Consider the following 27,696-nt stretch of genomic DNA (forward strand, 5'->3'; position numbering starts at 1 on the left):
ACTTACCCATCCCACACACACGGATACACATACAGACACACACACTCACCTACTTACCCATCCCACACACACATACACATACACACACACACCTACTTACCCATCCTACACACACACATATACACATACACACACACACCTACTTACCCATCCCAATCACACAGATACACATACACACACACACACCTACTTACCCATCCCACACACACGGATACACATACAGACACACACACTCACCTACTTACCCATCCCACACACACATACACATACACACACACACCTACTTACCCATCCTACACACACACAGATACACATACCGACACACACACCTACTTACTCATCCCACACACACGGATACACATAGACACACACACCTCATCCGCCCACCAACAACTCTATAGCCCCTGACGGACTGCCAGACACACACCCTGACAGGTCTCCTGAGTCTCTGTTTCCGTGCCGACAGAAAGTATTACATTTGATTATGATGATTATTTCCCTTCTCTGCTCCCAATTTATTTGAGCAGTTTGATCTGAGTGCTGAGAGTCGGGTATACTGCATATGTCCTAGTTCTCATGACAGTGGCTTAACCCTGGGGTCCTCCCTGTCTGATGTGGAGTCACACTTAGGCTATGTGGGGTTAAATGAGCTCCTCATCCAATAAGAGGACTAACACACAAATGGACAGTCTGTGCCTGTGTGCCTGTGTGTGTAAGTGTGTCTTTGTCTGGTATACACACATATTTATCCAGTTAGAATCTTGGGTTTTATTCTGCCAAAGCTCACACTGCAAGGAGAGATCATGACATTGTGATAAAACAGGACAGGAGATGTGAGTGGTTTTCCTTTGTATACTTCTATCAACTTCACTATATAGAGTTTTCACACAGGCCCAAACTATGACTGCACTTAGCACACTCCAGTCTGGTTTTTCCAGATCTCATCTGCTCCCCCGGGGTTCCTTTTAGCAGGTTAAGTCTGGATTTAGGTTTATTGGGATCCCCATTAGCAGCAGCTACTCGTCTCGTCTCGTTCATCAAACATCTTTCCTCCACTATCTTCACATTCTCCCCCTCCTTTTTTCTTTGTCACTTCTTTCCTGTCACACCCTGGCCTGACCCATCCTCCTCCATTTCTTTCTGCTCCACTCCTCTGCTTTGTCTTTGGTCTATTCCCTCCCTGTCTTCTGCTCTGTTTCTCTCCATCACACTCAGAAGGACTCAGTGATGGGGATCGACATTGATCTCTCAGTGAAGATGAATACTCATGCCTAACATAGTTGGATTGGCGATTGGTTGTGTGTGTGTGTGTGTGCTCGTAGCGGGCCCCAGCTCTGCCTGGTCTCAGCTGTTCTAATGAGGTGTGTAGAGGCCAGCAGCTGGGGGCTGGGCTGTAACACAACAGAAGGAAATAGCCTGGCCTCCCAAAATGCATATGGTAGCCAGGAGACGAGACAGCTAATGGACAACACACATACTGATCCTGATTCAGGCCTCAACCAAACTCTCTATGCATCTCCCTGCAGCGACGTGTGAGAGTGAGACCAAACCAAACGACCACGAGTAAAACTGGGAAGAGACACAGGGCGTATGCTAATTTGGAATAGAGCAGACATAACTCACTCTATTAAATGAATCAAAACAGGAACATTTTGGCGAGAAGTTCAAAAGGAAATGAGTTCAACAGAGAAAAATGTATTCCTGTGTGCTACCTATATCCCCCCACTAGAATCCCCATACTTTAATGAAGACAGCTTCTCCATCCTGGAGGGGGAAATCAATCATTTCCAGGCCCAGGGACGTGTACTAGTCTGTGGCGACCTAAATGCCAGAACTGGACAAGAACCTGATACCCTCACAGCAGGACAAACACCTACCTGGAGGTGACAGCATTCCCTCCCCCAAATACTCCCCTAGACACAACTACGACAATATAACCAACAGAAACGGGTCACAACTCTGTCGCACGCTGGATATGTACAAAGTCAATGGTAGGCTTTGAGTGGACTCCTACAGTAGGTAGACCTATAGTTCATCTCTTGGTAGTGTTATCGTCGATGACTTTATCACCAACCTCAACCCAGAGTCTCTCAGAGCCTTCAGTCAGCCCACTGACACCTCTATCAGATCACAGCAAAACCACAGTCTACTTTAAAAGAGCAATAAGCAGCCATGAGGAGGCATCGAAGCTGAACGAACTGCATACTATTAAGACATGCTATAGATACATGGAGGACAGTGGAGAAAATGACCAAAAGTGAAGGTGTAAACTTAGGTGAAAGATATTATTCACTGCTATCAGCTAACAAATACAATTTCAATTCCAGCAGAAAACCTAATACAACAATTTTCAATGGTTTGATGAAGAATGTAAAAACCGAAGAAAGAAATTGTTGAACCTATTGTGGTGGTTCCTTTCATTACTATCAAATGAGGAGAGACAAACTTATCACACAAGTCAGAGTTCTACTGAAACGCGTAAGGCGTGCGTACTGGCGGTAGAGAAGTCTGGTGCAGGAGAGCAAAGACTGTTCCAACGGCGCAGTTTAATGATAAAAATCACAGTGAACAAAACACAATAATCATAATGGGACAAAACCCCAGACATAACGTGTACAAAAACACAATACCGGACAAGGACATGTGGGGAACAACATGTAATTGATGGGATTGAAACCAGGTGTGTGGGAAGAACAGATAAAACAAATGGAAAATGAAAGGTGGATCGGCGATGGCTAGAAGACCGGTGACGTCGACCGCCAAACGTCGCCTGAACAAGGAGAGGGACCGACTTCGGTGGAAGTTGTGACAAAATTAAATCTTTATTAACTTATTAATAAGGGAGCAGGTCAATACAACACACAAATATAACGTGAATCAATTGAGTGCTCTATGATAATGATGGCTGGTCGACCAATCACCCCCAGATGATTCGTTGAGAGCCCCGATACAAAAGTTCAAAGGTATTTTATAGCCAAGATACACCACTTTCAACCTACATGACGAACAACAGATGTATGGAATGGGTAACAATGTTAAGATTTGTATGAAAGATACGTATAATTCACAGCAGAGAGTATCTGCTGTAAAAACTGTTCTCTTTGTGTAGAGACCAGGGTCTGTCCCTGAAGTCATCTCTCCCTGGTACCTTATAGAACAGAAACATTAACTCATGCTCTGGAATGTGGTATCACCCAAAGACATTGTAAATCTTCCAGAGGCCCATCCTCAGTAGAACACACACAGATGAGCGTTCTAACAACTCCTTATTCTGTTGCATAAAACAACCATTTGATGCAATAACAGCATTATTACAATATTGTAATTTCTCCACCATACTATCAACCAAAAACACAGAGAACCAGTAAACCTTAGCTTACGCCTTCACTATGGTGAAACACTAAAACAATACAGAAATACACTAAGAAATAGAAGGAACAGCATGTTAAAAAACAGCTCATTGTGATTGAAGAATCAATAGAATCAAATCACCTCTGAGAAAATGGGAACACACGAAACAAACAACATGAGAGCTATCTACCCAAAATGGAGATGTATGGATAAACATACAATCTTTTTGGACAAATAACAAAGAGGCAAAGAGCAAAAACATATACATGGTAGTTTACTAAACTTAGAATCAGCTATTAAAGACTACCAGAACCCACTGGATTCTCAAATTACATTGAATGAGCTACAGGACAAAATGCAAACCCCCCAACCCAAAAAGCCCCGTGGTGTTGATGGTATACCTAACTAAATGATAAAATATACAGACCACAAATTCAAACTGACTCTTCAGCATTTCCCTCAGCTCTGGCATCTTCCCTAATATTTGGAGCCAAGGTCTGATGACAACAATCCCCAAATGTGGAATATGTGAGAAGTAATGTATGAACATATTAGAGACGCATATTTCCCGCAGATCACACAGACCCACAAATATTTCCACTGTTAGTCGAAATACCGCAGTGTGCAATCACAGCAGCAATATATGTGACCCGTTGCCACGAGAAAAGGGAAAACAGTGGAGCACAAACTGTAATCACAACCCATATTTATCTGTTTATTTTCTCTTTCATACTTCAACTACTTGCACATGGTTACAACACAATAGACAATAATGTAACATTTGAAATGTCTATATTATTTGAAAACTTTTGTGAGTGTAATGTTTACTAACGGTTCCCTTGTTTATTTCCCTTTTGTTTGTCTATTTAATTTGCTTTTGCAATGTACATATATACAGTGCCTTGCGAAAGTATTCGGCCCCCTTGAACTTTGCGACCTTTTGCCACATTTCAGGCTTCAAACATAAAGATAGAAAACTGTATTTTTTTTGTGAAGAATCAACAACAAGTGGGACACAATCATGAAGTGGAACGACATTTATTGGATATTTCAAACTTTTTTAACAAATCAAAAACTGAAAAATTGGGCGTGCAAAATTATTCAGCCCCTTTACTTTCAGTGCAGCAAACTCTCTCCAGAAGTTCAGTGAGGATCTCTGAATGATCCAATGTTGACCTAAATGACTAATGATGATAAATACAATCCACCTGTGTGTAATCAAGTCTCCGTATAAATGCACCTGCACTGTGATAGTCTCAGAGGTCCGTTAAAAGCGCAGAGAGCATCATGAAGAACAAGGAACACACCAGGCAGGCGAGATACTGTTGTGAAGAAGTTTAAAGCCGGATTTGGATACAAAAAGATTTCCCAAGCTTTAAACATCCCAAGGAGCACTGTGCAAGTGATAATATTGAAATGGAAGGAGTATCAGACCACTGCAAATCTACCAAGACCTGGCCGTCCCTCTAAACTTTCAGCTCATACAAGGAGAAGACTGATCAGAGATGCAGCCAAGAGGCCCATGATCACTCTGGATGAACTGCAGAGATCTACAGCTGAGGTGGGAGACTGTCCATTGGACAACAATCAGTCGTATATTGCACAAATCTGGCCTTTATGGAAGAGTGGCAAGAAGAAAGCCATTTCTTAAAGATATCCATAAAAAGTGTCGTTTAAAGTTTGCCACAAGCCACCTGGTAGACACACCAAACATGTGGAAGAAGGTGCTCTGGTCAGATGAAACCAAAATTGAACTTTTTGGCAACAATGCAAAACGTTATGTTTGGCGTAAAAGCAACACAGCTAAACACACCATCCCCACTGTCAAACATGGTGGTGGCAGCATCATGGTTTGGGCCTGCTTTTCTTCAGCAGCGACAGGGAAGATGGTTAAAATTGATGGGAAGATGGATGGAGCCAAATACAGGACCATTCTGGAAGAAAACCTGATGGAGTCTGCAAAAGACCTGAGACTGGGACAGAGATTTGTCTTCCAACAAGACAATGATCCAAAACATAAAGCAAAATCTACAATGGAATGGTTCAAAAATAAACATATCCAGGTGTTAGAATGGCCAAGTCAAAGTCCAGACCTGAATCCAATCGAGAATCTGTGGAAAGAACTGAAAACTGCTGTTCACAAATGCTCTCCATCCAACCTCACTGAGCTCGAGCTGTTTTGCAAGGAGGAATGGGAAAAAATGTCAGTCTCTCGATGTGCAAAACTGATAGAGACATACCCCAAGCGACTTACAGCTGTAATCGCAGCAAAAGGTGGCGCTACAAAGTATTAACTTAAGGGGGCTGAATAATTTTGCACGCCCAATTTTTCAGTTTTTGATTTGTTAAAAAGTTTGAAATATCCAATAAATGTCGTTCCACTTCATGATTGTGTCCCACTTGTTGTTGATTCTTCACAAAAAAATACAGTTTTATATATTTATGTTTGAAGCCTGAAATGTGGCAAAAGGTCGCAAAGTTCAAGGGGGCCGAATACTTTCGCAAGGCACTGTATTTCCCATTGCCTTTAAAGAGAGAGAGAGACTTCAAATGAACTTTTCCTGACAGCAACCCATTGTCCTGTGTTAATAAAGCATGTGTTGTTGCTGCGGGCCGCTGTGGGGTTAGATTGCTGTATTGGGGTATTGATTGATTTCTGTGAGTGCTTCTGTATGTATATATACTGTAAATATGTGTTTGTGCAGGTCCTTGTTTGTGCCTATCTATCCACAAATGTCTGTGTGTGTATGTTTGTCTGCGTGTCCTTTCTTACATGTTAATATGTGTGTTTATTTGTTGTTCCAGGAAAGTGACCTGCTGACGTTTGACATCTCGGCTCACCACTCGTGGTGGAGGGAGCACGGTCCAGGGTGTGTGAGGAGAGAGATGACCCAGCCAGTGGTGGGCACCGTGGACAGCCATTCTTACATCTCTGTCATGGGCTGTCTCATAGAGTACCAGTACATAGAGATCCTACACAGTGCAACACAGATCCTCATCGCTGTGAGTAGTGGTTTTATATCTTTATACACAGTGCAACACAGATCCTCATCGCTGTGAGTAGTGGTTGTATGTCTTTATACACAGTGCAACACAGATCCTCATCGCTGTGAGAAGTGGTTTTATATCTTTATACACAGTGCAACACAGATCCTCATCGCCGTGAGTAGTGGTTTTATATCTTTATACACAGTGCAACACAGATCCTCATCGCTGTGAGTTGTGGTTTTATATCTTTATACACAGTGCAACACAGATCCTCATCGCTGTGAGTAGTGGTTCTATATCTTTATACACAGTGCAACACAGATCCTCATCGCTGTGAGTAGTGGTTTTATATCTTTATACACAGTGCAACACAGATCCTCATCGCTGTGAGTAGTGGTTTTATATCTTTATACACAGTGCAACACAGATCCTCATCGCTGTGAGTAGTGGTTTTATATCTTTATACACAGTGCAACACAGATCCTCATCGCTGTGAGTAGTGGTTTTATATCTTTATGCACAGTGCAACACAGATCCTCATCGCTGTGAGTAGTGGTTTTATATCTTTATACACAGTGCAACACAGATCCTCATCGCTGTGAGTAGTGGTTTTATATCTTTATACACAGTGCAACACAGATCCTCATCGCTGTGAGTAGTGGTTTTATATCTTTATACACAGTGCAACACAGATCCTCATCGCTGTGAGTAGTGGTTTTATATCTTTATGCACAGTGCAACACAGATCCTCATCGCTGTGAGTAGTGGTTTTATATCTTTATACACAGTGCAACACAGATCCTCATCGCTGTGAGTAGTGGTTTTATATCTTTATACACAGTGCAACACAGATCCTCATCGCTGTGAGTAGTGGTTTTATATCTTTATGCACAGTGCAACACAGATCCTCATCGCTGTGAGTAGTGGTTTTATATCTTTATGCACAGTGCAACACAGATCCTCATCGCTGTGAATAGTGGTTTTATATCTTTATACACAGTGCAACACAGATCCTCATCGCTCATCGCTCATCTTTATGCATACACACATCAAATCAAATGTTTAGCAGATGTTATTACGGTTGTAGCGATATGCTTGTCTAAGATCTAACAACTCAACAATAAACACAGATCTAAAAATAAAATAATGAAATTAAGAAATATATAAATACTAGGACGAGCAATGTATGTATGTATGTATGTATGTATGTAGGTAGGTAGGTGGTAGGTAGGTATATACACACACAAGGTGCCAGTCCAAAATTTGGACACACCAACTCATTCCATGGTTTTTCTTTATTTTTACTATTTTCTACATTGTAGAATAGTAGTGAAGACATCACAACTTTTGAAATTACACATATGGAATGATGTAGTAACCAAAAAAGTGTTCAACAAATCAAAACATATTTTATATTTGAGATTCTTCTAAGTAGCCACCCTTTGCCTTGATGACAGCTTTGCACACTCTTTTGGCATTCTCTCAACCAGCTTCATGAGGTAGGCACCTGAAATGCATTTCAATTAATAGGTGTGCCTTGTTAAAAGTGAATTTGTGGAATTTATTTCCTTCTTAATGTGTTGGAGCCAATCAGTTGTGTTGTGACAAGGTAGGGGTGGTTTACAGAAGATCGCCCTATTTGGTAAAATACCAAGTCCATATTATGGCAAGAACAGCTCAAATAAGCACAAAGAAACGACAGTCCATCATTACTTTAAGACATGAAGGTCAGTCAATCTGGAAAATTTCAAGAACTTTCAACGTTTCTTCAAGTGCTGTTGCAAAAACCATCAATCGCTATGATGAAACTGGCTCTCCTGAGGACCGTCACAGCAAGGATGACCCAAAGTTACCTTTGCTGCAGAGGATAGGTTCATTAGTGTTAACTGCACCTCAGATTTCAGCCTAAATAAATGCTTCACTGAGTTCAACTGACAAACACATCTCAACATCAACTGTTCAGAGGAGACTATATGAATCAGGCCATCTTGGATGAATTGCTGTAAAGAAACCACTACTAAAGGACACCAGTAAGAAGAAGAGACTTACTTGGGCCAAGAAACGCGAGCAATGGACATTAGACCGGTGGAAATGTGTCCTTAGGTCAGATTAGTCTAAATTTGAGATATTTGAATTTATGATCTCCGCATCTGTGGTTCCTAACGTGAAGCATGGAGGAGGAGGTGTGATGGTGTGGGGGTGCTTTGCTGGTGACTGTGTTGGTGATTTATTTAGAATTCAAGGCACTCTTAACCAGCATGACATCATTCTGCAGCGATACACCATCTCATCTGGTTTGTGCTTAGTGGGACAATCATTTGGTTTTCAACAGGACAATGGCCCAACACATCGTCAGGCTGTGTAAGGGCAATTTGACCAAGATGGAGAGTGACGGAGTGCTGCATCAGATGACCTGGTCTCCACAATCACCCGACCTCAACCCAATTGAGATGAGTTGGACTACAGAGTGAAGTAAAAGCAGCCAACAAGTGCTCAGCATATGTGGGAACTCCTTCAAGACTGTTGGAAAAGCATTCCATGTGAAGCTGGTTGAGAGAATGCCAAGAGTGTGCAAAGCTGTCATCAAGGCAAAGGGTGGCTACTTTGAAGAATCTCAAATATAAATTCTACTTTTTCGGTTTCTGTATGATTGATTCCATATGCGTTATTTCATAGTGTTGATGTCTTCACTATTATTCTACAATGTAGAAAATAGTAAAACTCTTGAATGAGTTTGTGTGTCCAAATATTTGACTGGTCCTGTACATGTGATGGGATGTATAGACATTATAGACAGTATGTGGATAGAATATTTAGTATATCTGTAGAATACCTATGATAGTATATATTCATCAATAGTTGAATAGGATGGCATTGACTGGAATACAGTATATTTTTTATATACTGGGTTCTATTTATACTGTTCATACCTTGTGTCAATTGAAGATTATCCTCAATGCTGACTAAACTAATGGTGTTTTCTAAAGCAAGAAATAGACATCTGACCCTTTCACCTATTACTACCTGTCACGGCAATGAGATTGAGGCTGTAACACATAAATATCTTGGAATTTACAATTACAATTGAGCTGAAGTTGGGGTTTTATTTTTTATTTTGAAGCCAGGAGTCTAGCATCAGTTTCATTTATCCCTATACTAGACTATGGTGATATTTTATATATTAATGCTTCCGCTCAGTGTTTGAGATCAATTGACACCCTTTACCATGGAGCGTTGAGATGTATTTTAAACTGCAAAACCCTTTAAGCACCGCTGCACTTTATATACCATGGTGTTAAGGGATTTTTTTTTATCAATAATGACTAATTATGTATACATTTCAATCAGGACTGACTAATCAGAATACTATTATGTTACTGTATAGATGTATGAATTTTATTTTAATCCTAGTACTGAATATAATGTGTGTAAATATAATCAAGAAGTAGAACAATGACTGTTCCTTGGTAGAAATTAATGAATTTATCGTCAGACTGGCTAGAATGCTTATCTACACAGGCAGACCTTGGCTCGGGTCATCAATTATCTAAGTTTGGGAGAGACGATGTGGGAAGTCTTGAGAACTATACAGCCATTGTACTGGAGTGGAGATGAGATGGGGTAGTACGAAAACTAATGACGTCATGTTCAGTACTCTCGAGAATAAACGCTACTGATTGATTTTGAGACTGGTCTCTGTCCATTTTATGCAAATAAGACTCTTACAAATTCTTAGGAATTGACAGAGTGTTTAATTTTAATTGGGTATTAAAGACAATTCCTGTAACACATGGTTGGCTGGTTTTCTCTAGTCACTCGTAGGCTCAGTCACTGGTAAACTTTTATTTACAAAGCCATTTTTTTACCATTTTATTTGGCCATTTTTATTATTCAGAAATGTGGTGGGTACTCTCTTTGTTCGCAGGACTTTATCCAAATACCCAAACTGAATTTGGTAAAGGGATTTTATGTCTTCTGCGCCATCGGCTTGGAATGCCTTACCAAATTGTTTTAAATTGGATGAACTTGTGCCGATTGGTTTTTTAAAATCATTGATGAAGGATTTTGAGGATTCCTTGACCTGAAAATCTTTTTAATTTGCTGTTTTATGATTTCGTTATACTCCTGTGATTTGTATGTTTTTTACTAGATTACTTGAAAAAGAGATTTAAAATCTCTGAGTCCTTCTTGGTTAAATGAGGTCTTAAATAAAATTAAAATAAATATACAAATGAGTTGAGTAAAACAGTATGTAAACATTATTAAAGTGACCAGTGTTGCATTATTAATGTGACCAGTGATTCCATGTCCATGTTCATTAGGGCAGCAGCTTCTAAGCTGCAGGGTTGAATACCAGGTGATAGGCGGCTAGTGACAGTGACTAAGTTCAGGGCATGGTACTGGGAGGCCAGCTATTGAACAGTCTGATGGCCTTGAGATAGAAGCTGTTTTTCAGTCTCCCGGTCCCAGCTTTGATGCACCTGTACTGACCTCGCCTTCTAGATGATAGCGGGAGATTATCTTTTTGTCCTTCCTGTGACGTTGGGTGATGTACAGTAGGTGTCCTGGAGGGCAGGCAGTGTGCCCCTGGTGATGCATTGGGCAGACCGCACTACCCTCTGGAGAGCCCTGCAGTTGCAGGCAGTGCAGTTGCCATACCAGCCCAAAAGGATGCTCTCAATGGTGCATCTGTAAAAATTTGTGAGGGTCTTAGAGGCCAAGCCACATTTCCTCAGCCTCCTGAGGTTGAAGAGGCACTGTTGCACCTGATCAGCTCCTTCGTTTTGTTGAGGGAGAGGTTATTTTCCTGGCACCAATCCGCCAGGGCCCTCACCTCCTCCTGTAGGCTGTCTCGTCATTGTTGGTAATCAGGCCTACTACTGTTGTGTTGTCTGCAAACTTCATGATTAAGTTGGAGGCGTGTATGGCCACGCAGTCATGGGTGAACATGGAGTACATGAGTAGGCTGAGCACGCGCTCTTGTGGGGCCCCTGTGTTGAGGATCAGCGTAGTGGAGGTGTTGCTTCCTACCTTCACCACCTGGGGGTGGCCGGTCAGGAAGTCCAGGACCCAGTTGCACAGGGCGGCGTTCAGACCCAGGACCCCAAGGTCAATGATAAGCTTGGAGGGTGTTGAAGACTGAGCTGTAGTCAATGAACATAATTCTTACATAGGTATTCCTCTTGTCCAGATGGGATAGGGCAGTGTGCAGTGTGATGGAAATTGCATAATCTGTAGATCTATTGTACCTTTATGCCAATTTAAGTGGGTCTAGCGTGGCAGGTAATTGGAGGTGATATGATCCTTAACTAGCCTCACAAAGCACTATATTATGACAGAAGTGAGTGCTACGGGTTGAGGCGATAGTCATTTAGTTCGGTTACCTTTGTTTTCTTGGGTACAGGAACAATTTTGGTCATCTTGAAGCAAGTGGGGACAGCAGATAGGAATATATTGAATGTCTGTAAAAACTGCAGCAAGCTGGTCTTCGCAAGCTTTGAGGATGCGGCTTGGGATGCCGTCTGGGCAGCCTTGTGAGAGTTAACCCGCTTAAATGTCTTACTCATGTCATCCACGGAGAATGAGAGCCCACAGTCCTTGGGAGCGGACCGTGGCACTGTGTGATCCTCAAAGCGGGCAAAGAAAGTGTTTAGCAAGAGTTCAGTGTCTGCGATGTGGCTGGTTTTCTGTTTGTAAACAGTAAACATTTATTTGTGTCTGAGCTGTTTAATTGCGACTCCACTTTGTCTCTGTACTGACGTTTTGCCTGTTGGATTGCCTTACAGAGGGCATAACTGCACTGTTTGTGTTCGACCATATAACCAGTCACCTTACCGTGGTTAAATGTGGTGGTTCGTGCTTTCAGTATTGCGCGAATTCTGCCATCCATCCACGTTAATTGGTTTAGGTATTACATCCAGAGAGAGCGGTAAAGCCAAGGGTATGCATTGTCTACAGCTGTCTGATGGGCGGGTGACCTCTGTGGCGGGGGAGATGTGAGAGCAGACTGTGGTGTTGTGTAGGGCAGAACTATGTGATCCTATGTGTGCTCAGGTTTTGTTTGCAGAACTCCCTAAGCTCTCCCTGGCACAGAGGCATGAAATGGACATTCCCCTATTGTCCCATGAACTGGCAGAGGCCGTAACCCAGATGTCCCCTGGCCGTGCACCTGGGGTCGATGGACTCCCAGTGGAGTTTTATAAAAAATTATAGGTAATAATTTGACTATTGCGTGTTGCGTGAGTGTGTCGGGGTAGGAAAGTTGACGATAAGCTGCCGTCGGATGGCTCTGACTCTCCTGCCCAAAAAGGGGACGTTTTAGGGTAGGGGGCAGGGTAGGGGGCAGCATTTGGAATTTTGGATGAAAAACGTGCCCAAATTAAACTTCCTTCTACTCAGGCCCAGAAGATAGGATATGCATATATTGGTAGATTTGGATAGAAAACACTCTAAAGTTTACAGAACTGTTAACGTAGTGTCTGTGAGTATAACAGAACTGATTTGGCAGGTGAAAACCTGAGAAAAATCCATTCAGGAAGTAGGATTTGTTTTTGTTGTTGTAGTTTTCTATGCAATGCCATTACAGTATCCATTGACTTAGGACTCAAATTGCAGTTCCTATGCCTTCCACAAGATGTCAACAGCCTTTAGAAATGGTTTCAGGCTTGTATTCTGAAAAATGAGGGAGTAAGAGCAGTCGGAATGAGTTGACACTACAGTGGCCTAGAGATTTTTCACGGACCCAAACGTGATGCAGAGCTTTTTCATGCGCGCGACCGAGAGAGTGCCTTGCTTGTTTACCTTTTATATTGACGACGTTATTGTCCGGTTGAAATATAATAGATTATTTAGGCTAAAAACAACCTGAGGATGGAATATAAACATTGTTTGACATGTATCTTTGAACTTTACGGATACAATTTGGAATTTTTGTCTGCCTGTTGTGTCTGCGTTTGAGCCTGGGGATTACTGAAGAAAATGTTTTTTTGGATATAAAGAGAGACTTTATCGAACAAAAGGAACATTTATTGAATAAATGAATGTCTTCTAAGTGCAACCATATGAAGATCATCAAAGGTAAGTGATAAATTGTAACTCTATTTCTGACTTGTGTAACTCTTCTACTTGGCTGGTTACTGTTTGTAATGATTTTCTGCTGGGCGCTGTTCTCAAATAATCGTAAGGTATGCTTTTGCCGTAAGCATTTTTTAAATCTGACACCGTGGTTGGATTCACAAGAAGTTAATCTTTAAACCAATGTAAAATAGTTGTATATTTTCTGAAATTTTATAATGAGTATTTCTGTATTTGAGTTAACTCTGTATTGAGCACTCTGCAATCTCACTGGATGTTGGCCAGGTGGGACACTAGCATCCCACATACCCTAGAGAGGTTAAGAACTGGAAGCCTGTGCCATTGCACTGTGCGGACTACAAGATATTTGCCAAGGTCCTTGCTAACAGACTGAAGTCCGATATTGACTCTATTGTACACAAGGACCAGACATATTGTGTACCGGGACGCTCAATCACAGACAATTTGTTCTTAATCAGGGACATGTTGGACTTGTCGAGAGGTTCTAATGTGAATTTTGGACTGGTCTCTTTAGATCAAAAGAAGGCTTGAAAGAGTGGACTATGAGGATCTATATAATGTGATGTCTGTGTTTGGGTATGCTGAAGCGTCATGTATGGTCAAGGTGGGAGGGGGACTCAGTAGGCCAGTCTGGGTGAGGCGGGGCATTAGACAAGGATGCCCTCTATCGGGGTAGCTATATACACTTGCCATTGGGCCTCCTACGCAGGAGACTGCAGTGAGTGTGCTGGACAGGCATTGGTGTGTTGACAGGCATAGCAGTGTCGGCATATGCAGATGATGTGTCTTTGATGGTCAGGGATGGGCAGGATATGGAGGCACTAGAGACTAGTCTGAAGGTGTACGAGGGAGCTTCATCAGCTAAGGTGAACTGGGGCTAGAGCAAAGTTATGTTATGTGGAGCATGGAGGTATAGGCCACTCCCTCTGCTTCCAGGGGTTTTTCAGTGGGGTTGTGAAGGGCTTAACATTTTGGGTGTGTACCTGGGCTCGGAGAGGTGAGTCAGGAAGAACTGGGAGGGGCCGACCTGCAACACAAGCTGGTAGATTTTTTCTGTTCAGGCTATCACTGGCTGAAAGCGGCAGTATTGTATATATCTGTAAACGAAGGAGGACAGGGCGTGGTGGAACTGGAGAGCAGGGTGGCTGCATTCCGATTTAAGGCGGCGCAGAGACTGCTTGACCATACTGATGTCGGCTGGAAGGAACCAGCATGCGCACTGCTGAGGAATGCTGACGAATAAGGGTTGACCGGCAGCTGTTCCTCATGGGGCTGGAGAGGCTGAGTACAGCAGGTCTCTCAGACTTTTACTCTGCGGTGCTGAGGGCCTGGCAGCTAATAAGGCACACGCTGTGGGTGTGGGAGGAGCCTATCCCCCACAACCCAGCCATCCCTTTGAGATCGGTTCAGTCAGCCACCCTGCAGAGGCGATTGATGGCAGTGGGCTTACTACGACTGGGTGACCTGCGACTGGGAGAGGAGGGGTGGAAAACCCTGGAAGTCCTGGCACAACATACATAAATACCATCTCTTAGGCTGCTGGAAAGATTCCTGGAGGAGGTCCAAGAGGCACTGTCTGAGCCGGTAAGGTAGATGGAGTAAAGATGGTCTAGAGTAATAGTGCTGCAAAACATTTGGTCAAACGAATTTAAGTTTGCCTCCATTAAAGTCCCCGGCCACTAGGAGTGCCGCTTCTGGATGAGTATTTTCTTGTTTGTTTATGGCCTTATAGAGTTGGTTGAGTGCGGTCTTAATGTCAGCATCGGTCTGTGGTGGTAAATAGACGGCTATGAATAATATAGATGAGAACTCTCTTGGTAGATAGTGTGGTCAACAGTTTATCATTAAGTATTCTACCTCAGGTGAGCAATACCTCAAGACTTCTTTAACATTAGACATTGGGCACCAGCTGTTATTGACAAATGGACACACACCCCCACCCCTCGTCTTACCAGACGTAGCTTATGTGTTCTGCCGGTGCATGGAAAATCCCGCCAGCTCTATATTATTCGTGTCGTCGTTCAGCCATCCATTAAAATTGATAAAAACATATTGAGACAATATGTGTGGGCATAGGCATAGGAAAAAGCTTCTTCCAGTTTGAGGTGAGTAATCGCTGTTCTGATGCCCAGAAGCTGTTTTCGGTCATAAGAGACAGTAGCAGCAATATTATGTACAAAATGAGTTACAAACAAAAACAAACAAAATAGCACAGTTGGTTAGGAGCCCGTAAAACATCAGTTGGTTAGGAGCCTGTCATCAGCCATCGTCTTCGGCGCCATCTTATATATTGAATAACTGTAGGCTATAGCAGCCTATAGGTAGGTAAATGGTGGTTTCTTCCCTGTCTTCTCACTCTCTGGTGGTGGTACATATGACTGTAGGTGTGTGTGTAGAGGTCAGTCGGTGAGAGGCTTTACCATTCTGAATGGGCCAAATAAATCTGATTTTAACAAGAACAACCAGAGACAGAAAACTGTACCATTCTGAATGGGCCAAATAAATCTGATATAACAAGAACAACCAGAGACAGAAAACTTTACCATTCTGAATGGGCCAAATAAATCTGATATAACAAGAACAACCAGAGACAGAAAACTTTACCATTCTGAATGGGCCAAATAAATCTGATATAACAAGAACAACCAGAGACAGAAAACTTTACCATTCTGAATGGGCCAAATAAATCTGATATAACAAGAACAACCAGAGACAGAAAACTGTAACAACCTCCTCTTGCGCAGTGGAACCCAGAATGATATGTGACCGCTTGGTTATGGTCCTTTCAGCACCACCATTCAAATCGCTTAAATAACCATCAAGATCTGTGTCCTAATAGTCCTGCTCATTATTATTATTATTATTATATTAAAATAACCCTTATCAAGATCTGTGTCCTAATAGTCCTACTCATTATTATTATTATTATTATTATTATTATTATTATTATTATTATTATTATCTTAAAATAACCCTTATCAATATCTGTTTCCTAATAGTCCTACTAATTATTATTATTATTATCTTAAAATAACCCTCATCAAGATTTGTTTCCTAATAGTCCTACTCATTATTATTATTATTATTATCTTAAAATAACCCTCATCAAGATCTGTTTCCTAATAGTCCTACTCATTATTATTATTATTATTATTATTATTATTATCTTAAAATAACCCTCATCAAGATCTGTTTCCTAATAGTCCTGCTCATTGTTATTATTATATTAAAATAACCCTCATCAAGATCTGTGTCCTAATAGTCCTACTCATTATTATTATTATTATTATTATTATTATCTTAAAACAACCCTCATCAAGATCTGTTTCCTAATAGTCCTACTCATTATTATTATTATTATTATTATTATTATTATTATATTAAAATAACCCTCATCAAGATCTGTGTCCTAATAGTCCTACTCATTAATAGTATTATTATCTTAAAATAACCCTCATCAAGATCTGTTTTCTAATAGTCCTACTCATTATTATTATTATTATCTTAAAATAACCCTCATCAAGATCTGTTTCCTAATAGTCCTACTCATTATTATTATTATTATTATTATTATTATTATTATTATTATTATTATTATCTTAAAATAACCCTCATCAAGATCTGTGTCCTAATAGTCCTACTTATTATTATTATTATTATTATTATCTTAAAATAACCTTCATCAAGATCTGTGTCCTAATAGTCCTACTCATTATTATTATTATTATTATAATTATATTAAAATAACCCTCATCAAGATCTGTTTCCTAATATTATTATTATTATATTAAAATAACCCTCATCAAGATCTGTTTCCTAATAGTCCTACTCATTATTATTATTATTATTATTACAAATAGAAAAGTATGACTTCTCACAATGGTGCTTGTCTAGTAAAGTTAGATCAAAGCTGAATCAATGTTTTGCAAGATCACATAAGGATGTATTAGTATTTTACAAAACAGCACTGAATACTGAGCAAATATGCCTCTAATATTCTACCTCCATAACACCTCAGTCATTTCTTATCTGAAGCTGAGTAGTAAAACAAATCCTCATGCGTCCAAAACACACCTAGTAGGATATATGCTTTGATTAATGCAAAATAAGCCTACAAGAAAGGCTAATACAATAGTGAGTTAACACCATCTGCTGTTATTCGCTCATAAAACAGTAACTCAAGGAGATCTTAATGCACATTCCAATTAAACTGATTGAAATCAAATGATTGGCATGCAGTTAGGACATTTCACTGGTAAATCATGAAGAATTATCATTCACGATTGACAGTGATAATGGCCTATTTAGAAGTAAGGTGCTATGCCTAACTCGGTATTTGAGGGTATTAAAATGGATAAAAACGTCTTGAGACGTTGGACTAGAGTATGTGTAGGCAGAGGGAGAGGTTGCAAATGGAGGATGTATTTTATGCATAGGCCTATTCTGCAGTGATTTTCAATAGCCTACATCTGTCAGGACAAACTCATGACAGCTGTTTTATACATTTTTATGTGTGCTCCCTCACCTAAAGAAAATAGCACCACACACACACCTCCCACAAAAGCTACTTGTTGAGCCCTGTGATGATGTTCTGGGATGATTTACTGCTCCTCATCTGAGGCTAGAACCAGATGAAGAAGGGTTAGACAGTGATGTCTAATCCTTTGCACTGGGAGGCAAATGAAAACAACTTTCAGTGAATGGAACTGAATGAAACATTTGGAAATGTTGACTACAACAGAAGCCTACTCTTCTGACTTTCTTTTATGACCGAAACTCTGTCTAATCCTTCTTTATCTCAGACCCCAGGCCCTGACTAACATTCACCACTCAAATCCCCTCGCACTGTGTACTGAGATGGCATTGTCCTTCTGGCATCACAACACTGTTGGAACAGCTCTCTCTTTCCTATATTGTTAAAGAGGAGGGAAGTGAGGGATAGGGGTGAGTGTCCCTTTGTCTTTGTGTGGACTGTACAAGGTCACCCTGGAAAGAAAATTAAATATTTAGGCTGGGAAGAGAATGGTTTATTATGATGAGAAATGAGAGTTCTGTCCAATACTGGGGGCAGTTAGTGCTGTTGTCTTCTCAGTTATATTTGGCTTCCTGAGTGGCGCAGCAGTCTAAGGCACTGCATCTCAGTGCACAGAGGTGTCACTACAGTGCCTGGTTCGATTCCAGACTGTATCACTTCCGGCCATGATTGGGAGTCCCATAGGGCGGTGAACAATTGGCCCAGCGCTGGGTTTGGCCGGGGTAGGCCGTCGTTTTAAATAAGAATTTGTTCTTAACTGACTTGCCTTGTTAAATAGAGGTTAAATATACAATTAAAATACATATGTATATATTCTTCATGTTTGATGTGACTGGGGGAGGTGGAGGATATAGGCTACTGGTATAGGTGTATACTGTGTACTCTCTCTCTCTCTGGGATTCTTATAGATGATCAGTAAATCCAATCTCGGCTGATTTTCCTGTCATTTCCAGTCTCTTTCTCTCCTACTGTTGTCCTCCCGTTGTCTCCATACATCATCTGTGACATAAAACATGGATATGAGAAGGTGACTCTCCTCCAGAGATGGGAGAGAAAATGTCAGGCTAGGTAGGAGATAGAGAAGGAGGGTAGAAAAGTGAGAGAGAAAAGAGGGAGAAAAATGTAATTCTCTGGAATGTGAGGGAACATGTGGTACAAGGATTTGGGTGTACTAGTGATGTGTGGGTTGGATCACAGCAGCATTCTCTGGAATGTGAGGGAACATGTGGTATAGGGATTTGGGTGTACTAGTGATGTGTGGGTTGGATCACAGCAGCATTCTCTGGAATGTGAGGGAACATGTGGTATAGAGTTTTGGGTGTACTAGTGATGTGTGGGTTGGATCACAGCAGCATTCTCTGGAATGTGAGGGAACATGTGGTATAGGGATTTGGGTGTACTAGTGATGTGTGGGTTGGATCACAGCAGCATTCTCTGGAATGTGAGGGAACATGTGGTATAGCGTTTTGGGTGTACTAGTGATGTGTGGGTTGGATCACAGCAGCATTCTCTGGAATGTGAGGGAACATGTGGTATAGGGATTTGGGTGGACTAGTGATGTGTGGGTTGAATCACAGCAGCATTCTCTGGAATGTGAGGGAACATGTGGTATAGGGATTTGGGTGTACTAGTGATGTGTGGGTTGGATCACAGCAGCAGTGCTAAAGGGATCAATCACTGGGGAAGCCAAGCTTGTTTGCTCTATAACATGTTAGTTCATATGCCTTGCCACCGTGATATACAGTACATATACAGAAGTCAAAAGTTTACATATACTCAGGTTGCAGTCATTTAACCTCTTGGACCCCCCCCCCCCCCCCCCCCCCAAGTCGGTTAGGACATCTACTTCGTGCATGACAGAAGTCATTTTTCCAACAGTTGTTTACAGACAGATTATTTCCCTTATAATTCACCTTATCACGTCATACAGTTCACTGGAAGAAGGAGAGGACCAAGGTGCAGCGTTGTACATATTCCTAATAACTTTAATGAATACTGAACAAAAAAAAACAACAAACTGACAAACGAACAGTTCTGTAAGGTGCAACAGAACACTGAACAGAAAATAAATCACCCACAACCCAAAATGGAAAAACAGGCTATCTAAGTATGGTTCTCAATCAGAGACAACGATAGACAGCTGCCTCTGATTGGGAACCATACCAGGCCAAACACATAGAAATACAAACATAAAACAAAACATAGAATACCCACCCACATCACACCCTGACCAAACTAAAAATAGAAACATACAAAGCAATCTACGGTCAGGGCGTGACAGTTATAGTCATTGGCCAGTACGGAGAATTCAGTAAAACCTCAAGTCCAAATCCATACCTACATCCATGGCTAATTCAGGAAAGGGATCATTTTAGCTAGCTAGCTAACCATCGGAGGACAACACAACGAGATGCAGCAATTCCAGTTGTTTCAGTCAATGTAGCATGCTCAGGATGAGATGTGATAGGAGTGAAGCCAAATCCAAGCTGGCCTCCCTTGACACTTTTTTTTGGTGCGCCAGGACCATTTAGAGTTGAGCTCATTCGGTTTAGCTCAACGATGATTGGATATTGTTTTAAACTTTTTTTTGTCAAGGTGGCCTAATGCTCGCTAGCTTCACTTGCATTCAATTCTACAGGTGGCAACAATATCATACTATTTTTGACCAAACAGCATCAGATAGATGGCCTACCCATACAGAGAGAGGGGCGCAGCTTCGCTTGTTCGGGTCCTTTCTCCAGTGAAATACATTCAGCGTTATGCAAATTGAAGGAAAATTATGAAACTCAGAGAGACTAACGATTTTCCTTTTTTACTTTATTTTTTTTGGGGGTAGGAAAGCCTGGCTTGGCATCCATGAAAACGCGCCAGTGTTGAATCATAACCCGCAGTCCCATGGTTATATCCACAGGGCGGGCGGGTTTAGGGTCATTAAATATTGTGTTGATGAAGGGTAGGTGGGTGGCGGGTCTGTTACGGAGACCTTATTACCGCCACACCAGCGGTCACAAGTCATGATGGCAGTCAAATTACATGTGACCGTTTAGTCCGGCAATTAGGCTTCTCCAAGCTCTGATGCTGCTGATGGTGATTAGTATCCTACCAAACTTGCCAACTTCCTGGTACTCAGCACTCTATTGTACCTCTAATCACTCTGACATCAATGCAAATGTAATCCAAAATCTAATCAAATACTTCATGAGAGCCCATGAGCTCATGTTGCACAATATTTCTAGAGGCTATGCAAATGCATGAGCAAACAGAGTAATGGCCTCTATTAAAAAGAGGAGGATCCTATCAGCTTTGTAGGCCTACTAAATTTATTTCTCAACTTTCCTAATATTAAGCACATTGCTTATCTTTACAACAGGAGAATAGCCTACCTGGCTGGCATGAAAATGAACCACGGGAAAAGCATCCTCCATTCGCTATTTAAGTGCTTAGATGACATGTAATTTTTCCCCCGCCCCTGTTTTGAGACCATTCTATTCTAAATTCCATTCTATTCTAAATCAAAACACATTTCACACATACAGTATATTATTTTGTATATGTAAAGAAAATATTAAATTAAGAATAGTCTTATGGGTGACAATATCAGCCTATCACTTGTGAATGATGCCCAGGGTAAGCCAAGAAACAACGCATGCATTTTTTTGACAACTTTTTCAAATCATAGTCAACACCTCATGTAGCCTAGCCCATAGGCCTATATGTTTTGATAAGGTTTGTATCACAACAGAAGTGGCCCCCCAAAAATCATAATTAAGCACATTAATCCGCTTTACAACGAGTGTAGATCCTAACTGGCATACTGTATGCAGCGTGTGAGTTTTAAGTTTGGGGAAGATAATTTTCACCATAAAAATGCACCTTTATAATAAAAGCATTACATGCATAATTGCATTTGCTGTCACTTTTGAGAATGGGTTTTTCCTGCTAATGGAACATTGGCGCTTGATACCCACAATTATGTTTTGAATCTTTATTTCTCGCACAGAATAGGTAAAACTTTTGTACTATGGAGGATAGTAGATTGACATGCTAGGGCTTTTCCTGTTCATTAGGCCTACTCATTTAGTTGCCTGACGACAAAAGTAAATGTGGACAGTTCTTCCAATATCTTTACGCGCCACGGAATTGGAAAAGGATGAGCTCAGTTGCATCCCCGATGTGTGTGTCTTCACTTGTAGCCTGTGGAAAAGACTGCATCACCTAACGGAGAACCATGCGAGTGAGAGGTGCTTCGGAGCACGCGACCAGGAGAGGGCAATTATAGTTATTATATATCAGCCCAAGGGCACAATGGCCACTGGCTGAAAAAGGAAAGGATTTTTTAATCGGCCAATATGACCACACAAAGGGAGCAGGTGCATCCTGTTTCCACTCAGGTGCGTCCTGTTTCAATTGATCATCCTTGAGATGTTTCTACAAATTCATTGGAGTCCACCTGTGGTAAATCCAATTGATTGGACATGATTTTGGAAGGCACACACCTGTCCATATAAAGTCCCACAGTTGACGGTGCATGTCAGAGCAAAAAACATGCCTCAAGGTCGAAGGAATTGTCCGGAGAGCTCTGAGACAGGATTGTGTCGAGGCACAGATCTGGGGAAGGGTACCAAAACATTTCTGCAGCATTGAAGGTACCCAAGAACACAGTGGCCTTCATCATTCTTAAACAGAAGAAATTTGGAACCACCAAGACCCTTCCTAGAGCTGACTGCCCGTCCAAACTGAGAAATAGGGGGGAAAGGCTGATGGTCACTCTGACAGAGCTCTGACAGTTCCTCTGTGGAGATGGGAGAACCTTCCAGAAGGACAACCATCTCTGCAGCACTCCACCAATCAGACCTTTATGGTAGAGTGTCCAGACGGAAGCCACTCCTCAGTAAAAGGCACATGACAGCCCACTTGGAGTTTACCAAAAGTGCCCTAAATGACTCTGACCATGGGAAACAAGGTTATCTGGTCTGATGAATGCCAAGCGTCACGTCTGGAGGAAACCTGGCATCATCCCTACGGTGAAGCATGGTGGTGGCAGCATCATGTTGTGGGGATTTTTTTCAGTTTTCAGCTGCAGGGACTGGGAGACTAGTCAGGTTTGAGGGAAAGATGAACAAGAGCAATGTACAGAGAGATCATTGATGAAATCCTACTGGGGCAAAGGTTCACCTTCCAACAGGACAACGACCCAAAGGACACAGCCAAGACAATGCAGGAGTGGTTTCAAGACAAGTCTCTGAATATCCTTGAGTGGCCCAGCCAGAGCCTGGACTGGAGAGACCTGAAAATAGCTGTGCAGCGACACTCCCCATCCAACCTGACAGAGCTTTACAGGATCTGCAGAGAAGAATGGGAGAAACTCCCCAAATACAGGTGTGCCCAGCCTGTAGTGTCATACCCAAGAAGACTCAAAGTTGTAATCGCTGTCAAAGGTGCTTTAACAAAGTACTGAGTAAAGGGTCAGAATAATTATGTTAATGTGATATTTCCGTTTTTTTAGGTTTAATAAATTTGCTAAAATGTCTAAAAACCTCTTTTTGCTTTGTCATTATGGGGTATTGTGTGTAGATTGCTGAAGGGAAAAAACAATTTCAGCTCTTAGATGTAATTGCAAAATTTTGATTTCTGCCTAAATAGACCTACCCAAAAGTAACTGCTATTCATGTGTAATTACATGATTCGGTGCCAACACTTGATATATTTGGAAAGAAGACATCTGGAAGATTATGGGGAGAAAATAGAAAATAAAATAGAAAATACATTTAGAAAATAGAGTTCAGAATACAGTATTGACTGCCCTAACAACTAGAAATGGTTAGATGTTCTAGTAAGTGGTGTCAGGTGTAGTCTCTGGACATTTCCACGTGTCCCTAAACCTCTCTAAAGTGGCATATGTCTGTAAATTAGATAATTCCAGTGCTATTACATATTTGCAATGTTATTAGTTCAGTAAACAACACACAATTAGAACATCAACCTCACTCAAACATTGTGATGATGTTATGGGTTATCCAGAGTACATTCAAGTGTCCTTTCAACCTCTATATGTAATTTATTGGTCCCACATACAAATTAACGGTTTACAAAAACAACATAAAAGCAGTAGATATACAGTACCAGTCAAATGTTTGGTGACACTCATTCAAGGGTTTTTCTTTATTTAACTATTTTCTACGTTGTGGAATAATAGTCAAGACATTAACCTCTCTTGGGTAGGGGGCAGTATTTTGACATCCGGATGAAAAGCGTGCCCAAAGTAAACTGATACTCAGGCCCAGAAGCTAGGATATGCATGTAGTTGGTGGATTCAGATAGAAAACACTCAAAAGTTTCTAAAACTGTTAAAATTATGTCTGTGAGTATAACAGAACTGATATGGCAGGCGAAACCCTGAGGACAAACCACGCCCCTCCCCAAAAAATTCAGCCTACCACTATTTTCAATGGCTATCACTTTTACTTTTTCTGGGTGGCTCCCATTTTGGCTGTAGTGTTTCCAAACGTGTGGAAGAGAGAGCGATCTTTGGTATTTTTCTCCGGTAAAGACAATAACGATTCTCCGTCTTCAATTTTATCATTTATTTACGTATTAGGGTACCTAAGGTTTGATTATAAACGTTGTTTGACTTGTTTGCAAAAGTTTATTAGTAACGTTTGGGATTAATTTTGTATGCATTTTGATGGAGGGAAACTGGGTGAATTATTGACTGAAGCGCGCCAGCTAAACTGAGTTTTTATGGATATAAAGGACTTTATCGAACAAAAGGACCATTTGTGATGTCTCTGGGACCTTTTGGAGTGCCAACAGAAGAAGATCAAAGGTAAGGAATTTTTTATATTGCTATTTCTGACTTTCGTGTCGCACCTGCCTGGTTGAAATATGTTTTTCATGTGTTTGTATGCGGGGCGCTGTCCACAGATAATCGCATGGTAAGCTTTCACCGTAAAGCATTTTAAAAATCTGACACAGCGGTTGGATTAACTAGAAGATAAGCTTTATTTTGATGTGTTACACTTGTGATTTTATGAAAGTTATATATTTATAGTTCTGTAGTTTGAATTTCGCGCTCTGCAATTTCACCAGATGTTGGCCAGGTGGGACGCTCCTGCCCATTAGAAGTTAAATACAGCCCAAGCCCCAAAAAGCCCAAATGATTGTGCCAATACATTGTCTATGATATACAGGTATATAGGCTACCGCACATTATGCATTACAGAAAGACATAGATGTTGCTATTCTCTCTTGGGTAAATAAATGAAACAAGTTCATTTAGCCTAATCTTTTTGAGTGTGTACCGCATTGTTTTATACTGTATTATATGGACTGGAATTACGCACCTTGTCAAATCATGAAGCAGGGAGAGAATATGTAATGCTGGTGCAGGAAAGTTAAAATTATAGGCAAGCAAATTTTATTAGATTTGTTTTAATATAATAGGGCCTATTTTACATTTGTACAATTAGTAGGCTGAAGCATATGTACCTTTCATAATATTTCCCCTAATGTTATTAGTCTGCCTCCTTTCTCTCTTGTTGCTTCATTCCTTCCTCGTTTTCAACAGTTACATTAAATACGTTTTGTTGTCCTTCTCTTCATCATTGTAATGACATGCTTGAATAATATCGGACTAGAATAAGATGTAGACAGCTTTCACTTCTCTTCAGGAAGATTGAATGGTTGTGTGTCTGAATAAATAAATAATATTGCCTACATCCATTGTGCGTTCGCTGGTCTTTCAAACTACCAGTGAGTTCTATTGGCTGCTGTATTTAACATTCAGCAAACAAGAGCTTGCATCCCCTCTTTGAATAATCTATTAATATAAGAAATGAATCAAAAAAAATTTGCAAGCTATTCTAGTCTTAGCTTTTCCTGGGAGCATTTTTGAAGGAGAGAGGCCAGCAGAGCACATGTGCGTGCGTTTAACGCAAGAGACAAAGGCTATACATGTAAGTTATTAGAGTATTATGCATAACCCATTATTCATTAGCTAAATATAAGGCTAATACTGCATTGAATTTATTACCTGAAAGAGTTAGTCTAGGACATACAGTACCAGTCATAAGTTTGGACATACCTACTCATTCAAGGGTTTTTCTTTATTTTTAATAAAGAATAGTGAAAACATCGAAACTATGAAATGACACATATGGAATCATCTAGTAACCAAAAAAGTGTTAAACAAATCAGAATATATTTTACATTTTCATTCTTCACTCTTTGCCTTGAGGACAGCCTTCCACACTCTTGGCATTCTCTCTTCCTGGAATGCATTTCAATTATCAGGTGTGCCTTTTTAGAAGTTAATTTGTGGAAATTATTTCCTTCTTAAAATGCATTTGAGCCAATCAGTTGTCTTGTGACAAGGTAGGGTTGGTATACAGAAGATAGCCCTATTTGGTAAAAGAGCAATTACTTTAAGACATGAGGGTCAGTCAATCTGGAAAATCTCAACGACTTTAAAAGTTTATTCAAGTGCAGTCAGAAAAACCATTAAACGCTATGATGAAACTGGCTCTCATGAGGACAAGCACAGGAAAGGAAGACCCTGCTGCAGAGGATAAGTTCATTAGTGTTACCAGCCTCAGAAATTGCAGCCCAAATAAATGCTTCACAGAGTTCAAGTAACAGACACATCTCAACATCAACTTCAGAGGAGACTGTGTGAATCAGGCCTTCATGGTCGAATTGCTGCAAAGAAACCACTACTAAAAGACACCAATAATAAGAAGAGACTTGCTTGGGCCAAGAAACACGAACAATGGACATTAGACCGGTGGAAATCTGTCCTTTGGTCAGATGAGTCCAAATTTGAGTTCCAACCACCGTGTCTTTGTGAGACACAGAGTAGGTGATCTTCACTTGTGTGGTTTCCACCATGAAGCATGGAGCAGGAGGTGTGATGGTGTGAATTCAAGGCACACTTAACCAGCATGGATACCATAGCATTCTGCAGCAATATGCCATTCCATCTGGTTTGCGCTATAATTTTTTTTCAACAGGACAATGACCCAACACATCTCCAGGCTGTGTAAGGGCTATTTGACCAAGAAGGAGAGTGATGAGATGGTTTGGGATGAGTTGGACTGCATAGTGAAGGAAAAGCAGCCAGAAAGTGCTCAGCATATGTGGGAACTCCTTCAAGACTGTTGGAAAATACATTCCAAGTGAAACTGGGCGAGATAAATGCCAAGAGTGTGCAAAGCTGTCATCAAGGCAAAGGGTGGCTACTTATGTAGAATTTAAATATATTTTAATGTATTTAAGACTTTTTTGGTTACTACATGATCATATGTGTTATTTCATAGTTTTGATTTATTGACTATTATTATACAATGTAGAAAATAGTTTTTAAAAAATTAAGAAAAACCATTGAATGAGTAGGTGTGTCCAAACTTTTGACTGGCACTTTTGACAGGATTTTAGACATTTTCGGTCATTTATAAAAAAATTCAATATCACATTTACAAAAGTATTCAGACCCTTTACTCAGTACTTTGTTGAAGGACCTTTGGCAGCGATTACAGCATTGACTATTGGGTATGACATTACAAGCTTGGCACCCCTGTATTTGGGGAGTTTCTTCCATTCTTCTCTGCAGATCCTCTCATGCTTTGTCAGGTTAGATGGGGAGCGTTGCATAGGTATTTTCAGGTCTCTCCCAGAGATGTTCGATCTGGCTCAAGTCCGGGCTCTGGCTGGGCCACTCAAGGACATTCAGA

General features: G+C 40.9%; 1 protein-coding gene across 1 annotated transcript in view; it reads left to right on the forward strand.

The window, feature by feature from the left end:
- Positions 1-27,696, forward strand: part of LOC139376323 (sodium/potassium-transporting ATPase subunit beta-1-interacting protein 3-like) — a 153,869-nt gene that overhangs the window by 73,207 nt on the left and 52,966 nt on the right. Inside the window, exon 4 of the mRNA XM_071118717.1 lies at positions 6,157-6,354. Coding sequence (XP_070974818.1) covers positions 6,157-6,354 — 198 coding nt within the window. The remainder of the gene's footprint in view (positions 1-6,156; positions 6,355-27,696) is intronic.

This window comes from Oncorhynchus clarkii, chromosome 20 (genome assembly GCF_045791955.1).
Source record: "Oncorhynchus clarkii lewisi isolate Uvic-CL-2024 chromosome 20, UVic_Ocla_1.0, whole genome shotgun sequence".
In the NCBI taxonomy this organism is placed as follows: Eukaryota; Metazoa; Chordata; class Actinopteri; order Salmoniformes; family Salmonidae; genus Oncorhynchus; species Oncorhynchus clarkii.